The sequence below is a fragment of the Pelodiscus sinensis genome, chromosome 25, assembly GCF_049634645.1.
Source record: "Pelodiscus sinensis isolate JC-2024 chromosome 25, ASM4963464v1, whole genome shotgun sequence".
In the NCBI taxonomy this organism is placed as follows: domain Eukaryota; kingdom Metazoa; phylum Chordata; order Testudines; family Trionychidae; genus Pelodiscus; species Pelodiscus sinensis.
Genome location: NC_134735.1, coordinates 12577501 through 12596130, shown reverse-complemented (window position 1 = coordinate 12596130; position 18630 = coordinate 12577501). Strand labels below are relative to the sequence as shown.

The following is an 18630-nucleotide window of genomic DNA, read 5'->3' as shown; positions in this document are numbered from 1 at the left end:
TAGATGCAGCCTACAAGAAAGCTAAGACTGATTGGACAACCAGATTTTGAAATCATTGTCCTGTTAGCAAGGACACTGTCCTGTTACAACTAGCATTGTACAAGTGGGAGTGTCATTTTTACACCGTTTCAATGCACCACCCGTGTTTCACCTGGGGGCTGGAATAAGGTGTATAGTACAAAGGGCCGTTTTGACACAATAAGCTGCATGCTCTAGGAGCACTTTGCCCTGTACTACAACCAAGTGGCCGAAGAGGTCCTAGTTTAGAAAGGGCCTAAGGGGGCTGGAGGCTCAGAGGGGGGCACTTTCCATTCTGAGGGTGTCTGTCCTAATGGGGCACTAGCTGGTGCAAGACTGCAGGGAGTGGAGAGGGGGGCTTGGTATGGGGGTCTTCTCCTTGCAGTCAGAGTGGCCTCAGTGTCCCAGCATGGTGGTGGAGAGCACTTCAGGGAGCCCGGTGGGGGGCTTGGTAGGGAGCGCTCTCCTTACACATGGTGCTTTGCTGCTTCTTGCTGAGACACCACCTTTGTGTCTTTCCCAAGCAGGCAGGATGTCCCCACAGTCATATCCCACTGTGGTTAACTCCTTTCCCTCCCTAAATCCCTTGGCAATGTCAACCCCATACAAGAGCCTTCCTTTGGATCTGCTCTGAAAATGCCATCCACGTTGGCTATATGCTGCCAAGCAGCTGGTGTGCCACACCCCAGAGGTGGCTGCATTCCATCTGTGAGGGCATAAACATGCTCATGAAGCCTGCTGGGATGGAAATGCAACCATTCTTTGCTCTGTCAGGCAAGTCTATGGCGCTTTGTTCCCTTCCTGGCTTAGAACCCATTTTACCAAAGGCGTTAGGCACGGGGTTGCGATGCTGGCTACAGACGATGCAGCAGATCCTGTGGCCAGATACCGATGGAAATGCAGGGACTTGATGTGGTTCCCTGGAAAGGTGATTAATCAGTTTCATTCCTGGTCCTTTTTCCCCATGCCCAGACCTGATGGCACCTCTCGTCTGGAAGAAAATGGCCTGTGTAATGATGCCACTATTTTGCCTTTTGTGCAGTGAGTATAACGTACATGTGTGCACGCACACAGACCTGCCCTCCCCAGACACTTTTGTCCAGAGCATCTGAGCACCAGTCTTTGCTGCAAAAAAGGTGTGTTCAGGGGTGGCCCGTCCATATAGGCGAACTAGGTGGTCACCAAGTTAAATGGGCGCCAAATGGTGGCACAATATCATTGAGGGGTTTGGAGTGGGGGCACCGATTGCATGGCTCGCCTAGGGCACCAGTTGCTGGCAGCTAGTCTAGAGCCTCCCTTGGGTGTGTTCTTAACGGGGGAGGAGGGCACTCGTTTGGGTTAAAATAGCAGGAAAGTCACAGCTGGCTGGGTTAGCAGCCCAATTAAGCTGACAGGGCCATTGGAGCTTAAATCTGAGTTAAGCCCTAAGCAACTGACCTCTGCTGTTTGAGCCCCACTCAACATTGCAGAGTTATTCCGGGCTGGTCTCACCCACTTGGAGCATCCACACTTCAATGTGCTGTCCATGCAGGCCTGTGTGCTGCTAGCTCAGGAGCTGGGGTGGGTTTGAGGGTACCCTAAGCCCATCATTTTCAGGGTTTATTTGGTTGGAAAGTGCTTCGGAGTTTCCATGTTTATTCCTAAATGTACCAGATAGGTAAAAGTGGAAGAGCAATGGCAGGGGAAGAGCGAGCAGGGTGCTTGGCAGTGATGGGGTGGGATCTGGGGGGTTACGCCTTAGTGGTTGAACAGCTGACAGCCTGTCTTACTCCCTCAGAGGGTGTGTCTAGACTACATGGTCTCTGTAGACAGAGGGATGTAGGTTAGGCACATCGAAATTGCTAATGAAGCAGGGATTTAAATATCCCACGTTTCATTAGCACAAACATGCACAAAAATGGAGTTTTCAAAAAAACGGTCGTCTAGACGTGGATCTGTCAAAAATAAACCCTTTTACGACAGATCATGTAAGCCTCATTTTTTGAGGAATACAGGATCGGTCAAAAAAGGGTTTATTTTCGACAGATCCGGGTCTAGACTGCCTTTTTTTAAAAAAGTGGCAGCCATGTTTATGTTAATGAAATGCAGGGTATTTCAATCCCTGACAGAGGGATGCAGTCTAGACATAGCCCCAGTGTGCAGGGGAAGGGATGAGATTGCATTGAAGGGCTGGGTTGTGGACAGGGCTCTGTCTGGCCTGGGAAGCAGACAGTGTTGCTCTGTGCCATGGGGCTGTGCTGAAGCAGCCAGCAGGGGAGCAGAAAACTGCATGCAGGTTGAACCACTAATCCAGCACCTTTGGGACCTGACCGGTGCCAGACCAGAGAATTTGCTGAACTTTGAGAGGTCCGTATTGTTTAGCAGCATCACCAACACTTCCACTGCTTCCTGGGCTTTTAGGGGCAAATTAGAGCTACCTGAGAATGCTGAGAGCCAGGACCAGTGGCTGTAAATTAAACAAACTTTATGGGACTGCCAGAGACTTGGCCACACCCGTGATAAGCAGCCATCCAGCTAACTATAATCATGCCGGCCCATGGATGTTGCCAGACTCATATAGGGATGTTACAGTGTAGTGTGGAGGGGCACTCCCTCCTTCCCTCACTGGCAGACAGGAAGGGGTCCCGACTCCATAAACCCAGGTACCGTCTACCCCTCTAGAGCCTGGTTCACTGGCCTAAGTCAATACAGTCACTACATCTACACTGGCAGCTTCTTGCTGAAGATCAGACATCCTTCTGCAAAAATTTGCCAGCTGTCTACACTGGACGAGCATTCTTCCAGAAGTAAATTTACAGTATAGCATTGTAAAACAGGGCTTCTTCCGGAAGAGTTATTCCTCTCCCCACAAGGAATAAGCCCTCTTGCGCAAGAGCTCTTCCTGAACAGGCCAGGGTAGACAGGCAACATGAATTTCTTGCGCAAGAAGCCCCTATGACTAAAATGGCCATCAGAGCTTTCTTGCACAAGAGAGCAACTACACTGCCATGGGTGCTCTTGCTCAAAAGCACATGCTAGTGTAGACACTCTCTTGTGGAAGAGTTTTTGCACAAGAAGCTGCCAGTGTAGACGTAGCCACAGTCTCTAGATAGCCCTTCCAGGCAGGGCCCGCCGGCCTGAGTCCATACACATAGTTCAAGGTATAGCTCTTTAAGGCAAGGCCCTTGCTGGCAGGTCAGGGTTGTCATGGGGTCATACCCCTGGTAGGGGGACCCAGGCCCACCCTACTCCACCGAGTCCCAGCCCAGGTCCCTGTGAGTGGCAGGACAGCATGACACTCCCTTGGCAGGGAAGTCCTGCCAAAACACACTGAGGTTCCTCAGGCAGGAGAGGCAGCCCCGGCCCCTGCCCTGGGCCACTTCCTACCTGGTCCGCTGGAACTACTCCCCATGTACTTGTCAAGCTGGCTGCCCCCACTGGGGTGACATCTCATTGGCAGGCTGCCTCTGCAATGCCCCCAACTCGCCTCAGCATCGCCGCTGGCTTCTCTTGGAGTCTTGGGTTGCTGCTAGTCAGGTGCTTGCTTCCGTTCCGTTCCGTTCCGTTCCGTCCCGTCTTGAACTGCAGCCTGGGCATGCTCAGTAGGACCGTGGGGGAGGGGCCTCTGCAGCCAGGTAACCCTGGCTGGGCCCTGTGGATTCAGTGGGGCTGCCTTGCCCCATCACATGCAGGTAATCAGCTGATTAGTCAATAAGTGGGGGACTGCAGAGCTGCAGCAGGGTTAGCTCTGTCTCTGCTGGCCCTTCATTGCAGCCCCAAAATGCCAACATTTGAGCGAGAATTCATAAAAGCTGAATTGTGGCTTTTTCAAACCCTGGGAGGTTGGGGACTCAGCAAATACCGATAATGAAGAGCCTTGAGTGTAACGAAACCCTTCTTGGGTTGTCACGGATCCACGCTCCTTCTGGCAGGCCTGCCCCACCCACAGGTGTGACCCCTACTCCTAAGGTGGGGCAGCCAGCGCCGCTTCCCCATACCCACTGTCGCAGGGCCCGGTCCAGCAAGGTGCTAAGCACATGCTTGACTTTCTGCACTTGAGTAGCCCCAATGGGATTTCAGTGGGATCGTGCGGTTGCAGCCTGGCTCTTCCTTACGTGCCTTGCTGCACTCCTGCGAGGCGGGCAGCTGACGGCAATGCACTGTCGGGGCAGCCCTTGGCAGGCTGGAAAGGTTCCCTGTCTCGTGGCCCCTCAGGCTGATTTGGGAGGGAAATGTCTGACGATGCCGAGACATGAGCAGCCTGATGATTGTTTTGCAGGAGCAGGATGCACATCAGGAGGGGCCGCCCCAGATTTTGGCAACGTCTACCACGTGTCAGGTGAGTGGGCCGGGCATGCTGGGCTGGGGTCTGTGTCCCAGCATGCTCTCCTCCTGCAGACAGCTGCGGTACGTGCATCTCATGATGACACCTCGAGCTCCAGAACAGCGCTGCCCTGCCCCCCTCAGAAACACTCAGGGTCCCCGGCAGCCCTGATCTGGCACCTCTGATCTGTAAGGTGATGCACTTGCTGTATTAAACGGCTCAGGAGCTCTGGGAAGCAGGGAGCTAGCATCGTTCCCACTCAGCAAATGGGGAAATTCGGCCCCAGAGCTGATCGTCTGTATAGTGCCATAAACACGCAGACCCACCGGGGCCGACAGCCACCGCAGGGCTAGCGTTACTTTCACACACAACACCAAACATGGCGGGGAAAAAATTGGTTGAGCAAAAAAAAAAAAAATTTAAACAGGGCCAAAGTTGTTTGGGGGGAGGGGAGAGGACACTGTCCTAACGCTCCCCGCTCCCCCCACCAACCTAGCAGGGGAAGAATGTCCCTGCCGGCCTTCCATCTGAGAAACAGAAAATACCAGATATTTTATATGTCCAGTATTTTCTGTTTTTTTACAGGATAGAAGCCACAAATACCGGACTGTCCAGGTGAAAACCAGACACCTGGCAACCCTATGTAGGCCCCAGGGCAAGGAGGGAGAGAGGCCTGGCTCCGCACCCCTGGAAAGGGCGGGGCCAAGGGCAGAAGGGGTGGGGCCTAAGACAGTCAACCGTTAGCTCTTCCCGACCATGGCGCTGCCCCACCCCTAGTCCTCAAAGCCGTGCAGAGCGGAGGAGTGGCGCTTCTGTGGCAATTCAAAGTTGAACCAGAGAGATTGAAAACACTCCTTATGAAACCAGCTAGGCTGTGTCTAGACTGGTAAGTTTTTCTGCAAAAGCAGCGGCTTTTGCAGAAAAACTTGCCAGCTGTGTACACTGGCCGCTTGAATTTCTGCAAGAACACTGACAATCTCATGTAAGAAATCAGTGCTTCTTGCGGAAATACTATGCTGCTCCCATTCGGGCAAAAGTCCTTTTGCGCAAAAGGGCCAGTGTAGACAGCTCAGATTTGTTTTGCGCAAAAAAGCCCCGATCGCGAAAATGGCAATCGGGGCTTTTTTGCGCAAAAGTGTGTCCAGATTGGCACAGACGCTTTTCCGCAAAAAGTGCTTTTGCGGAAAAGCGTCCGTGCCAATCTAGATGCTCTTTTCCGCAAATGCTTTTAATGGAAAACTTTTCCGTTAAAAGCATTTGCGGAAAATCATGCCAGTCTAGACGTAGTCCCTAGAGTTCTCCCACAATCTCCCCTCCCCCAGACATGGCCTGACTGCTGTGCCAAAAGGGAACGTCCTTCAGTACTCAACAGAGACCAGCAGCTCACTTCTTAGCACTTAAACTCCCCTTTGTCCGTAGTGGGAGGACAGGCCCTGTGCTTAGCACACTGGGCCGGGACTTCAGTTGTGGCTCTCCTTGTTGACCGTGGGCAAGTCGCTGTGCCTCGGTTTCCCCGTCTGTGACATGGGGATGATAGTACTTTTCAGGGGTGGTGCGAGGATGAATCCATTGCTGGTTTTAGCTGAGATTCTACAGGGCTGGAGCTGTGTCAATGTCGAGGTGGAATCAAACCGGTTTCCCCCATTCTCAGACAAAGCCAGCCAGCTAGACAAATATGGGAAGGGCCAGGAAGCAGGGGAGCCTCATCCCTTGTAAGCAAGGGTAAATAATCAGCCCTCTGTCCACTCTGTCTCCCAGTGCATCTCACACCAGAGTCCCCAATGGAGACTGCTCCATGTAGCAAGTCTGCACCACTGAGCTTTTGGGGTTCAGGCATGCAACCAGATCTGTGCCTCCGGACACGCCGGGACCCTTGAGTGCGAGGGTCTGGCCCCTGAATCCCCAACTCCCCCACCACAGGGCAGGGACTGTCTTAAGAGTCAAGCTGTCTCCCCCACGTGGCCATCAGTTTAAGAGATAGTTACAGGTAGTTACAGCCCAGCTAGCTCAGGCTCCTCCGTGTCCATGCTGCAGCCATGCCAGGCAGCTAATAATGACAATTAACAACCACCTAGCTCTCCTCAGATCTCAGAGTGCTTTACCAAAGAGGATCAGTATCATCCTCATTTGACGGGTGGGGAAACTGAGGCACATACAGGGGACATGATTTGCCCAAGGCCACCCATGGGCCCAGTGGCAGAGCTGGGAATAGGAGCCAGGTCTCTTGAGTCCCACGCCTGTGCTCTAGCCACTAGGCTATGCTGCCTCCCCTTTAGAGGGAGGCAATTACAGTATATTTCAACCCTTTTGCTCATTGAAAACACTTCCCAGGAACGGGAACGTATCCGGCGCTGTCGGATCTAGGCCTGGGCGAGACTGGCTCACCGGGGCATTGCCAAGGCTCTAGGCCGCATGGCCGTGGGGCCTTGCTAGGTGGAGACATTAACTCAGTGCGGAGACTGGGAAGGAATTCCAGGAAAGGGCCGAGTGTGAGCCAGGAGGAAAGAGACAGAAAAGCAGCCCCAGCCGTGCTGGAACAGTGTGGGAGGCAACAGAGGGTGGCTCCCTTGTTTACACAGTCTGAAGGACGGCTGGGACTTGTTTGTTGGTCTTTGTTCCCAAACAGCTCCGGCGGGGCCAGCCAGAAAGGGCCTTTACCTCGACCTTAGCCCGGCCTGCGGCAAACCAGCTAGCTAATGTGCCTGTGGGAAGGGCCTTTCCCAAAAGCCTCCCCTCTTCCCTTCATTCCCCATTCCCCGGCCTGTCCCCCGGGCCTGAGAGCGCAGCGTCGGCACGGCGGCGGGGCGCTGGCCGGGGGGGCTGTAGCAGCGGGCTGCACCGTGACAGGTGTCGTTTCCAGCGCAAGCAGACGGACATGAGCTGGCTTTCCTGGAGCTAGCGCCCTAGAAATAGCAAGGGAGCCCCAGCGGCGTGGATGATGGCTCAGGCCAGCTGCCTCAGCATGTGCCTAGGATCCCGGCCAGGATGGAGCTTGGGCTGCTAGCTGCTGCGGCTGCCCTGCTGTTCTCTGATCAAAGCGAGCAGAAACAGAGGCGCTGGCTCTGTGGGGCTCAGCTCCCCCCCCTCTCCTGCCCTGCAGCCAAGCTCAACTGGGCTCTCAATGCCTCTCACCCACAAGCAGGTCGACTGGTCAACTCTCCCCCCTCCCTCCCAGCGCCTCCTGCCCGCCGGGGACAGCTGTTCCCCTGTGTGTAAGAGGCTCTGGCAGGGAGGGGGAGGAGCAGGGAATGGTGCACGCTCATGGGTGGGGGCATTAAGAGGCTGCAGGGGGAGCGGGGTGCTGGGGCTGAGTGGGGGATGGGAGTGGGGGCAAGTTCCCCCTAACCAGAAGGGAAGTTGCAAGGTGGCACCTATGGCTGGAAATTGCACCTCTAGCCAGTGCAGCCATACTCCATGCCCGCTGGGGAACGAATCGGCAAGTTAGAGCAGCCCCGTGGCTGCTGTGACTTCCATGGGCTAGAACTGTCTCCTGTCAATCAGCGAGTGCATCATGCTCAAATCCACCCCCTCGCTCCGCCCTAGCCCTGACACCTCCTATGCCTGAGTGGGGGGCAGAGCCAGGAGGGGCTGCCAGGCCAGGGTTCCCCCAGACCCCGGGGATCCTCAGCCGCTTTGTGGGGCAGTTTCCAGGTCTCTCTGCGCCACCCAGCCCCTGGATTGCTCAGTGAATTAATATTGTCTCTGGCAGGAGCAGAACCCCCCCCCCCTTGTCCGCACTCTCGGCTGGGGGGGACCGACTGGACAGCGTCCAAACAGGGCAATTGATATTCCCTAGCTCTGGCGAGCGCAAGGAGAAAATCTCCACGGGGCAGCCGCCTGGTGACAGGCGCTGGGCAAGAAGGGAGCCGCAATGCTGCAGAGTGAAATGATTCAGGCTGGGGGAGTGCCCAGAGCATGGCAGGGTGTGTGGCTAGAATCAGACACGTCAGCGCTCATCCTGCGTCTGTACGGTGGATCCACACTTGAGCCCGCGGCACGTCCCTGGGGCTCCAACGCGGGCTAACTTGGCTCCTGTGCATGTGGCCTGCAGGGATGATTGACATGCCGTTCGCTGAAATCAAGGAGCCCTTTGAAGCCTGGTACAACCTGACGGGAGAAAAGAGTCGGATCGAGTACTATGGCGGTAGGCGTGCTAGGCACCCGCGGGGCAACGGTGTCGTCAAAGGGCAGGGGCAGGGCCAGGGCCTGCCCTTGGGCCCAAATTCAGAGGCGAGGGCTTGGAAGCTGCAGAAGAGCCCCAGTCAGATATCCCCTCCCCCCCAGACTAACATGCCCCCATGTCCCAATCCACTGATCGAGGTGACTTCAACTTGGGGCCTGACCCAGAGCCCAGCCGGAGCCTGTCACTGGAATGGGGGGGAGGCCACGCCTCACACACCTCAACTTTCTACCAGCTACAAGGGCAGGCAATGGGAGAGGAGTGGGTAGGGTCTTGGGGGCAACGTTCCCTCTAATCTTCTCCATCTATGTGTGGATATTTTTCCTATCCGTGTGCAGAATAATTTTATGTGCACTGAGGCATGCGCGAATGTGCACCACCTGTAGAAACACAAACCTGGCTGGGGGTGCTCTGCTAATCAGCTGGGCAGCACTGGAAGCTCTACAGGGCGGCTGCACAAGGGTCCAGCTTACAGGGACCCCGGCGGTGTGAGGGTGGGGCCTCGGGAGGGATGTCTGTGCCTCCCTACCCCACACAGCAGGGATAGCCTGAGGGAGGTGCTAGGTGCTGCTCCCTGGCGGGGGAACACACTACAACTCTTCACGGCCGGGAGCCCAGTGCTCATGAGGCTGTCACCTTCCCTCTGCTCGTTCTGCCTGGCGTGGCCATGGGAGCAACAAGGCAGCCCAGCCAGCTGTGGCCATGATCTGGCTGCAGGGAGTTCAGCATCACACCGGCTCCTAGGGCTGCTTCCCCGCCTCACCGGGCTCTGTGGTGGGGCCGTGGCAACAGCCACCGGTGGGTCTGAAAAGCTGCAGGAAAGTGGCTCTTTAGCACGAGACCCTCGGCACCGGTTCCCTCCTCCTCAGCCTGGCGGTTTCTCCCCTTCCCTTGCGTGAGCCTGGGCCCATGGAAGGTCTCACCCTTCCCGCCTCCCTTCCCCGCTCCCTAGGACAAGTGGTCACCTTCCAGTACGGGGCGGAGAAGCCGTTTGGTGCCCTCTACAAGATCACCCCGGTCACTACGGAGCTGGAGGTGAACGTCCTGAAGTGTTTCCGGGTCAGCGGCCGCCCTTGGAACCGCGTCTATCCACAGAGCGTCTTCCCCAGCCTAGACGGTTTCCAGGTGAGCGCTGAGCCGTGAGCGGGGCCGCCGGATGTCAGGAGGAAAGGCAGTCACCCTGTGGCCTGGGGCGCTCGCTGGCTTAGCTGGGCACTCTTCCCGCAAGGCATTGTGGGAACTGGAGTCTCCCCAAAACCTGCTAGACTCAGATAAGTCTGAATGGCCCCCATACGTGCCATTCGGGGGGCTCACAAGACACACAATGCAGGGAGCAAGCCAGTGCCCATAGTCCTGCCTGGAGGGGGCGTGTGGAGGGGCTGATGCCGTCTCCTGGCAATCGCTTAGCGCCCCTGGGTGGAAAGTGGCTTCTCAGTCACAGCTGCGGCTCCTTTAGGGAACGCATGGCCCGGAATCGGGGCGGGGAGGCTGAAGCACAGTGCGTTGCCAGGCGCTGCAGTTGCTGGTGAAATAAAATTCCACCCACTCTAACCACGCTCTGGAGGGCCGCTTCCGCCCAGCCTGGGCGCCGAGGGCACCCCACAAGCTCCTGGAGCCAGAGCTAGAACTGTTGCAGGCCAGGCTGGGGGTGCACGGGCAGTACCGTGCCCGGCTGTAGCCAGCCTTTGCTTTGTCCTGCACCCAGCACACCAGAGCCTGCCCCTAAGACAGCAGTTCTCCAACTTCTTATTGCTGCCTTTGCAAATATTTCAGGCTGTGATGACCCTCCCCCCCGCCCCCAAAGCGATAGCAAATTATTGCACGTACTCCTAGGAGCACTAAATGAAGCATGTAATCAGCACTCCGGCACTGAAGCCTTCCGCAGAGTGCAAAGCAAGAGCTGTTAGGAATAAATTTGTGCACTTTAAGCAACGCTAGACAACAGGCTCCAGTTTGGGGTGCTGGCTGCCTTTTCCAGTGACAGTAGCAAGAATTGTAACCTTGTCCAAAGACTGTGGCTTTATACACAAACAAGAACAAGGAGCCAGTCCCTTAGGTTCCGTCTACACTGCAATGCTAGTTTGGGATATCAGAGTATCCCGAAATCGCTATCCTGCATCTTCACAGCAAGCCCATTATTTCGGGCTCGCTATTTCGACGTCCCTGTTATCCTCATTCTACGCGGGTTAAGGGACGTTTCAGAAGAGTGGGTTATAGACAGCGCCAAATGACGAAATAAGCTGCTGCTGACATCAGTGCTGCCTTCAGAGCTGAGCAGCCGGAGAACTGCAGCTGCTCTATCTGCCTTCCCCCTCCAGTTCCTTTCTCCCCAGCAGTGTCCGCTACTTGGGAATGTGAAATATGGGAGCCCTAGCAAAGGGTCTAAAGTGGGGGGGGGACCCTAAGGCCCAGGGGCTGGATGTGGCCCCTGGCTTGCTTGGATCCAGCCCCCAAGGCTCAGGGCTCCCCCCCCACAACATGAGGAGCCTGCACTGGTGCTCCCCCCCCATTTCCCCGTGGGGCTGGAGCACACAAACTCTGCTAGCCCGGGCCCCCTAGGCTCTGGTGTGCAAGGGGGATGTGGGGAGCGTCTCTCTCTTTCTCAGTTGGGAGCCACGTCAGTGAGGGTTTGGGGGTTTTGTTTTTTTGCTTCTCGCTTGTGTGCACCCCCCGACTGATTTTGCTTTGGGTCAGTGGCCCCTGACCCAAAAAAGGTTCCTCCCCTCTGATCTAAAGGGTATCTCCGTGCTTTCTGTGATCTCAGGACACCCCCCACACCAGGGCCGATCCGAGCCAGTCTGGCGCCCCGGGCAGACAGTTGAATTGCGCCCCAGGTTGGGGGAGGGCGCATGCGCGGCCCTGCCCTCGCGCCGGCACGTAGGGGAGGGCGTGCGGAGCTGGCGGCAGCAGGACGCACAGGCCCGGCCCGGCCCAGCCCGACTACCGCTGCTGGCACGCAGCCCAGGGCGGGCTGAGCAGGGCCCCACGGTCGTGGAGGGAAGGGCGCTGCTGGCCGGTGTTGCGGGGGTTAATGCGGCCCCTGCCCCTGGCAGCCGCTGATGGCCACTGCAGACCGTGATCTGGAAGCTGGGCGTGCCTTAACCTGGCCCTGCCCCCCCCTCCCCACAGTAGCCTCGCACCCTCCCCACACTTTGAGAAATGCTGCCGTAAGAGAACGCAGCACTGACCCTGCTGTCACCTCCCCTGGTGGCCACCCAGCCCGTGCGGGAGGAGTCCTACAATGGGCAGCTCTGCGCCGTGTGGCAGAACGTGTCCTACTGGGGCCGGAAGAAGAACGTCTACACCTTGTGGGTGGCCAGCTCCGCCGGCGGCCCTGTGCCCGTCCACTACGAGATGCGGGGCTTCAACAGCCTGCTGGGCTCCCACTACGACAAGTACGAAATTGACTACAGCGGCTTCACCCGCGGCTTCCCAGCTGGAGCCCTGGATCTCCCAAGTGGTGAGTGGCGATTCCCCCTCCGGGAATGCTCCGCTCTGCCCCAGGTTCAGGGGCACTTGATGCCAGGGCATGTGCCCTGAGTCCGGTGGGGAGCCAGTGCTGGGATCCCTGAGCCAGGAGGCTGCTGGAAGAAGCCACGAAACGTGGACTGGAGCTGCTGGTGTGGGAGCAGGAGACCACTCACCTCCACCTTGCGGGCCAGGGGAAACCACTGCAGTGTAGGGAGTAGCCAGGCGTCTGCGTGATCCTGTTGGCTGCTGCCAAATCGTGGCACGTTTGCATGGATCAGAGAGGTGGACCCGTGGCTGGTTAACTCTTTCACTGCATGTGCCTCAGCTGTGGCTGGTAGCAGATCCAAGCCTCATCCCCTCCACCCCCACCCCCACCAGGAGCCATCCCGTCATCCCCCAACATGGGAGATCCATCCTTTCCCAGGCTGTTCTGCCCTGCCAGCTGGCTGGGACCAGATCAGGGGCCTGGGGCTCGGTCCCTTTACCCAGAGATCAGCTGGATCCCACTAGAACGGCAGTGTCACTCTGGATGGCTACGTCTACACTGGCATGATTTTCCAGAAATGCTTTTAACAGAAAAGTTTTCCGTTAAAAGCATTTTTGGAAAAGCGCGTCTAGATTGGCAGGATGCTTTTCCGCAAAAGCACTCTTTGCGGAAAAGCGTCCGTCGCCAATCTAGACGCGCTTTTCTGCAAAAAAGCCCCGATCGCCATTTTCCCAATTGGGGCTTTTTTGCGGAAAACAAATCTCTGCTGTCTACACTGGCCCTTTTGCGCAAAAGTTTTTCGGAAAAAGACTTTTGCCCGAATGGGAGCAGCATAGTATTTCCGCAAAAGCACTGACAATCTTACATGAAATCGTCAGTGCTTTTGCGGAAATTCAAGCGGCCAGTGTAGACAGCTGGCAAGTGTTTCCACAAAAGCAGATGATTTTGCGGAAAAACTGGCCAGTCTAGACACAGCCGATTTGTGGCGGTGTGGCCCTGCGGCAGTGAGATGGAGGTTTCAAGCAGCCCCGGAAAGGTGGCCCACCCAGTGCTCAGCTAAAGGCAGGCAGAGCTGGATTCAGACGGATGAGCTGTAATCTTCACGCTGGCCTGGCTGGGGCCCTGGGCCTTGCTGACCCCGCCCTGCAGACAAACTGGCTGTGCTCCTAGCACTGCAGACTCTCATTAGACCCACGGGCTAACGCTGGCACACTGAGCTCGGCTGGTGGATCTCATTCAGGGGCAAGAACGGGGGCGGGGGGGGGGTTAGGCTGACGTGCACCCCTGTATTCTTGGCCAGGCTCTGCACCTGTCTCGAACAGCGGTTTGCAAAGTGTAGTCCGTGGACGTCTTGGGCCGTGGGCTCGGGGCTCATCCTCCCCTGCAGTGGGGAACCGGCGCTGGTGCTTCAGCCCACCCCCCCACACACACCACAAGGCTGAAGCGCCAGCATTGGTTTCCCGCTGCAGGGGGGTGGGCGAGCATCGAGGGGGAAGGAAGCAGCTCCATGCGCTGCCACTCCCCTTCCCCCCAGCTGGGGAAACAGTAGCACAGGAAACCGCTCACCTGGAGGCTCTCCCCACTGCTCCCATTGGCTGGAATTCACAGACAATGGGAGCAGCAGAGGGTGGAGCCTGGGAGCAGCAGGAGGCATGGAGCCAGGTAAGTGCTTCCCCCCTCCCCGTTCCCCTCATGCCCAGACCCTGCATCCCCACCACCTCACTCCTGCACCCCCCCTTCCACCCAGACCCCCCACAGCCTGCTCTTGCATCCTACCTCCCAGCCAGGCCTCCATCTCACACTCATTTTGTCATCATGGGTGGTTGGCTGGTGGTCTGCAGAAAGGTCTGTGTTGAGCGGGATGGGCTATGGGCCAAGAAAGTTTGAGAACCACTGGTCCAGAACATGGAAAGGGGCCACTGGCTTGAAAATGCCACCACGTGTCCCCAGCTCTGAGGGCTGCCCACGTCCAAGTCCTGCCTCCCAGGTTCGGGTGGGCAGACCGGCTCTGTGCCTGTTCAGGGGATACAGCCTGGCTAACGAAAGCTACAGTGGGAAACGGGGAAGGTCTCTCTCACCCCTCTGTTTAGAACCTTCATTCCCTGCCAAGCTGTGCTAGCAGGCCGGGGTGCTCATCTTCATCCCATGGCAGTGCATGGCCCTGGGGCAGCCGTGTTTCCTGGGGATGGTCCCAGGTCGCTTTTATTCTGGGGCACCTGCTGTGGCAGGGAGCTGTGGGGGCCGGTGAAGAAGCAGCTGGGCTGGGGAGCTGAGCGATTGCAAGCACGGGAGGTGGAAAGGCCCGGGGGTGTCTGGGAGCAGCGGCTTTCTGGCCTGTTCTGTAACCTTCGGCTCTGCCGCTGTCCTAGCCATGGAGTGCGAGTTTCCTCCGGGAGATGGGCTGGAGCACCGCATCCTCGCCAACCCCCTGCGAGATTTGGTGGGCCTGCAGGCGGACCGAGGCCATCAGCTGTTCCAGCGCTACCGGCAGAAGCACAGGAAGGAGTACAGCAGCGAGAAGGAGCTTGCGCTCAGAGCACACGCCTTCATTCACAACATGAGGTGCAGGACTCCGGGGAGGAGGGCTCCTAGGATGCCATGCCGGTTTGCAGGGATGGGACGGGGAACAGGAGGGTGTGAATGTGTTATCCTGGATTAGCCTGGCTCCTCTTGCCTGGCTGGATGGATTGAAGGGTGCACCGAAGGGTCCGGCCAGCCCAGCGTGACAGGTTGATCCTGCTCCAGAGATCATACCCAATGGGCCAATCATAGCACTGAGCTCACCGACCTGCCTGCTGGGGTACCCCACCACCTGTCCTGCTGGGCCAGAAGCTCTGGTCCTCCCCACCTAGCAAAAGGACAAAGTTGGGGTAACAGCCTGGTTAGGATTGTGGAGCAACAGAAACCCTGATAATAGCTCTGGGAGGGCTCAGCAGCAGGGACATGGCAGCCCCCCAAAGGGACTAAACCCCCAGATAAATCTGCCTTACTCGCTGTAAGGGTTTGTCTACACTAGCCCCCTAGTTTGAACTAGGGAGGCTAATGTAGGCATTCGAAGTTGCAAATGAAGCCCGGGATTTAAATATCCCGGGCTTCATTTGCATCTTCCCGGGCGCTGCCATTTTTAAATGTCCCTTAGTCCGAACTCCGTGCCCACGGCTACACACCGCACGGAGTAGGTAGTTCGAATGAGGATCTCTAATTCAAACTACCGGTACCTAGTACCGAGATCCTAATTCAAACTGCCACAGGCACAGAGTTCGGACTAAGGGACATTTAAATCCCGGGCTTCATTTGCAACTTCGAATGCCTACATTAGCCTCCCTAGTTCGAACTAGGGGGCTAGTGTAGACAAACCCTAAGCGTTTTACACCGAGGAACCTCACAGAGTTCACCTCCTTTATCAATGGAAGAGCGATATGCCGCTTCCCGCCAGGTAACCATTTACACTGGGTTTGATACTAAACAAAAGTGTTTTAATTAAGTATAAAAAGTAGGATGTAAGTGATTGCAAGTGAAAAGAGTGAGATCAAAGCAAGTTACTAAAATCAAATAAACAAAACACACCAGCTAAGCTTAATACACGAAGAGAGATTGTTATAAATCACATTTCTATACACTATGTCTATCAGGGATGGTCTAGACAGTATTTGGTCCTGCCATGAGGGCAGGGGACTGGACTCGATGACCTCTCGAGGTCCCTTCCAGTCCTAGTATTCTATGATTTCTCACCCTGGTCCTTATTTCAGGTGAAATCCATCAGGTCAGAGCTGATATTTTCTCTGGCCGGGGTTTAATAGTTTCTTCTGGGGAGCAAGTTTTCAAAAGCCCACTGAAGCCAATCCTTGTTTGCTTCCATCTTTTAAATAGAATCGCCCCCAGGGCCGGAATCCTTTGTTTCATCCTCCCCCACCCAAGGGAAAAATACCAAATTCAGGATGGCTTCCAGCACCAGGTGGCAGGGTCACATGTCTTTGTAGGCCCAATCACAGTTTAGGCTTATGGGAAAAACAAAACCATTCACAGATTTTTGTCTTGAGCGCCAGGCCGTTAAACCCCTTCAGTACCACTAATAGCTCTCACTAGAAATTTTAGCTTAATAAGCTTCGTGTTTCTGACTTCACACACAAGAATGATACATACAAATACACTACACACACGCAGGGATCACAGGCTCTGGAGTGATAGGTTACTTGCCCTGTTTTGCATAAAGCCTATTCAAGTTATGCATATTCATATTCAAAACCATATTTCCATAAAAGGCCCTTCCTACAATGTCAGCACCAGGCTTGTTGAATGAAACCTCTTCTTGCTTCCCTGCCCTTGACGGTTAGATGCTGATTCTCCAGGACTCCACTCCCTGCCCTGTGTCGCGTCTTCTGATAACTCTCGTAGAACCGAGAGCCCCAGAGATTGGGGTAGGCCCTGCCTCCCTGTGCTCCCCGCTCCTAACTAGGAGGAAGAGTAGACCCAGGATCAGTGCGAATCAGGCCCTAAGCATCTAGCCATCACTTGAGATGCCTGTCCTGGGAGGGGGCTGACTGCTGTGTGCCGGCTGTCAAGCAAAAAGCAGCGGTTATTTGAGTGGGTGTGTGCCCGGCTGTTGCAAAGACGTGCATGAGTCTCCCGGGGCTGCCTACCAGCCTGAGCTGCCCGGCTTCCCCCGTCTTCACATCATCCCTCCCCTCCCAGGTACGTCCACTCGAAGAATCGGGCCAACCTGCCCTACAAGCTGGCGCTGAACCACCTGGCCGACCGCACCCCGGAGGAGACGGCCGTGCTGCGGGGGCGGCAGCAGGACCAACCTCCCAGCAACGGGCAGCCGTTCCCGTGGGCATCGTACGCTGGCCTCAACCTGCCTGAGAGCCTGGACTGGAGGCTGTTCGGTGAGGACGCCTCCCTCGGGCTGCCTCGCTCCCCCACTGAGCCCTTCTCCTCCTGCAGTCGCCTGTCAGTGAGGACACACCCTCAGCCGCCAGGGACGTTGAAATGCAGCTTGTTAGGCCTGCCTGTGCCTGGGGGGGGGGCTCCCTGCTTTGTATGCACAGTTCAGCCACCATCTGTGTGGATAGGGCCAGATGGAGCTTAGGAGCAGGCCCCTTTAAAGGGTTAGGGAGCCATGGCGTGTCCTTCGAGGTTCCTGGGGCTCCTGCGAGGGCCGAGGCAGGTGCTGGGAGACAGGAAGATGGTCCTAGGGAATAGTCTGCCTCTTTAAGGGCCCAGCAGCCTTGGGAGGAAGCAGGGGGCCTGGGAAGGAAGGCAGGCAGGATATCGGCTGCCTCCGCGAGCGACTCGCTTGGGGCGGCCTGCTTGCTGACCACTCCCCACCCAGGGAGGCAGAGGAGCCGGCTCGGAGAAGCTGCCATAGGATTGTAGCTGGCATGAACCTGCCCAGCGAGGAGGGCTGGAGGGTGCCCAAGCTGAGGAGACGGGTGGGGCTCCTGAGGGTTTCCCAGAGGTAGCAAATCAGCGCCCACGAAGGGGGAGCCGGTGCTCAGCACTCGGGCCTGGGAGCGCTTTTGGGCAGAGAACCCAGAGGGAGCTGAGTGCTGGGTTGCTCTGAAAGTGCTGACTCTTGTCCGGCTCCTCCTGGGCTGAGTTGTCCTCCCTTAGCTGGCCAGAGGGGGGCAGGGTGGAGTCCCACCGCTCACCGGACCCCCAGTGCCGGCTAGCAGGGCGAATTGCGGGGTCAGCCCAGAGGACAGACAGAGGCTGGGGGCCCTTTCTGTCCATTCCCGGGATGGCTTGAGATTAGCCAGGCCTAGCTGTGCTGAGGACAGGCAGCCTGAAAGCACCCCTGGGTGGGGGTTGGGGGTTGTAAGTCCCACCCTCCTGCTAGCTGCCTTGCCTGCTGGGCCACTCACCCCATCACAGGCTCTTGGTGCCACAAACTCCAGCGCTAAGGGGGCTGCAGGTGCTATTGACGCCAGCTGAGACGCCTCTCCGGCATGGGGCCCCCACTAGAATAGCCACGGCTCCCGCGGGGCGAGCGGCTTTTGGTGCCAGATGTGTGATGGCAACTCGACTGCTCCTGCACACTCCGGAGCCTCCGAGCCACGGGCGCTGGCCTCTGCTCTGCGGCGGGATGGCACCAACATTTGCCACTGGCTCTGTGCGGCATTTCTCCAGGGTCCCCAGCACCCGGGGTGGGGGGGAAGGGCACCGACTGGCAAAGGGGAGAGCAGAAGGACCAGAAGCTGCGTGCGTGCGTGGCTGGGACCTCCAGGCGTTCGGGGGCCGGGAAGACCAGGGAGCAGGGAAGTGGAAGATCTGAGTTCTCCACTGCACGTGGCTCATTTCTTGCCCTCTCCCCCAGGCGCCGTGACCCCCATGAAGGACCAGGCTCTGTGCGGCTCCTGCTGGAGCTTTGCTGCTACAGGGGGATTAGAAGGTGCCCTCTTCCTCAAGGTACCCGTCCAGCTGCCTCCCCGTGCCTGCCCGCAGCCTGCGTGAGCAGGGATCACACCCCAGCCAAGACCCCTCTCCCCCATGTCCTGCTTTTAAAGGGCCAGGTGCATATTTAACTCCTCCTGCGGGTGTCCCAACTTTTCCTTCAAATTGTCTTGTATTTTCCATCTCCCCCCATCAATACCGGCAGGTCCTGCTGGTGGATCCCTGCTCGCCAGCTGCCCCCCCCCCCCCCAGAGCAGTCCAGTGGCCAACCATGGGGGT

General features: G+C 57.0%; 1 protein-coding gene across 1 annotated transcript in view; it reads left to right on the top strand.

Moving 5' to 3' along the window:
- Nucleotides 1-980: 980 nt before the first annotated feature.
- LOC102458342 (digestive cysteine proteinase 1-like) overlaps nt 981-18630 on the top strand; it is a 26755-nt gene continuing 9105 nt past the window's right edge. The window contains exons 1-8 of the mRNA XM_075909137.1: nt 981-1059; nt 4277-4336; nt 8373-8465; nt 9454-9626; nt 11721-11961; nt 14328-14520; nt 16651-16844; nt 18275-18366. Of these exons, the coding sequence (XP_075765252.1) occupies nt 996-1059; nt 4277-4336; nt 8373-8465; nt 9454-9626; nt 11721-11961; nt 14328-14520; nt 16651-16844; nt 18275-18366 (1110 nt within the window). The 5' untranslated portion in view covers nt 981-995. The remainder of the gene's footprint in view (nt 1060-4276; nt 4337-8372; nt 8466-9453; nt 9627-11720; nt 11962-14327; nt 14521-16650; nt 16845-18274; nt 18367-18630) is intronic.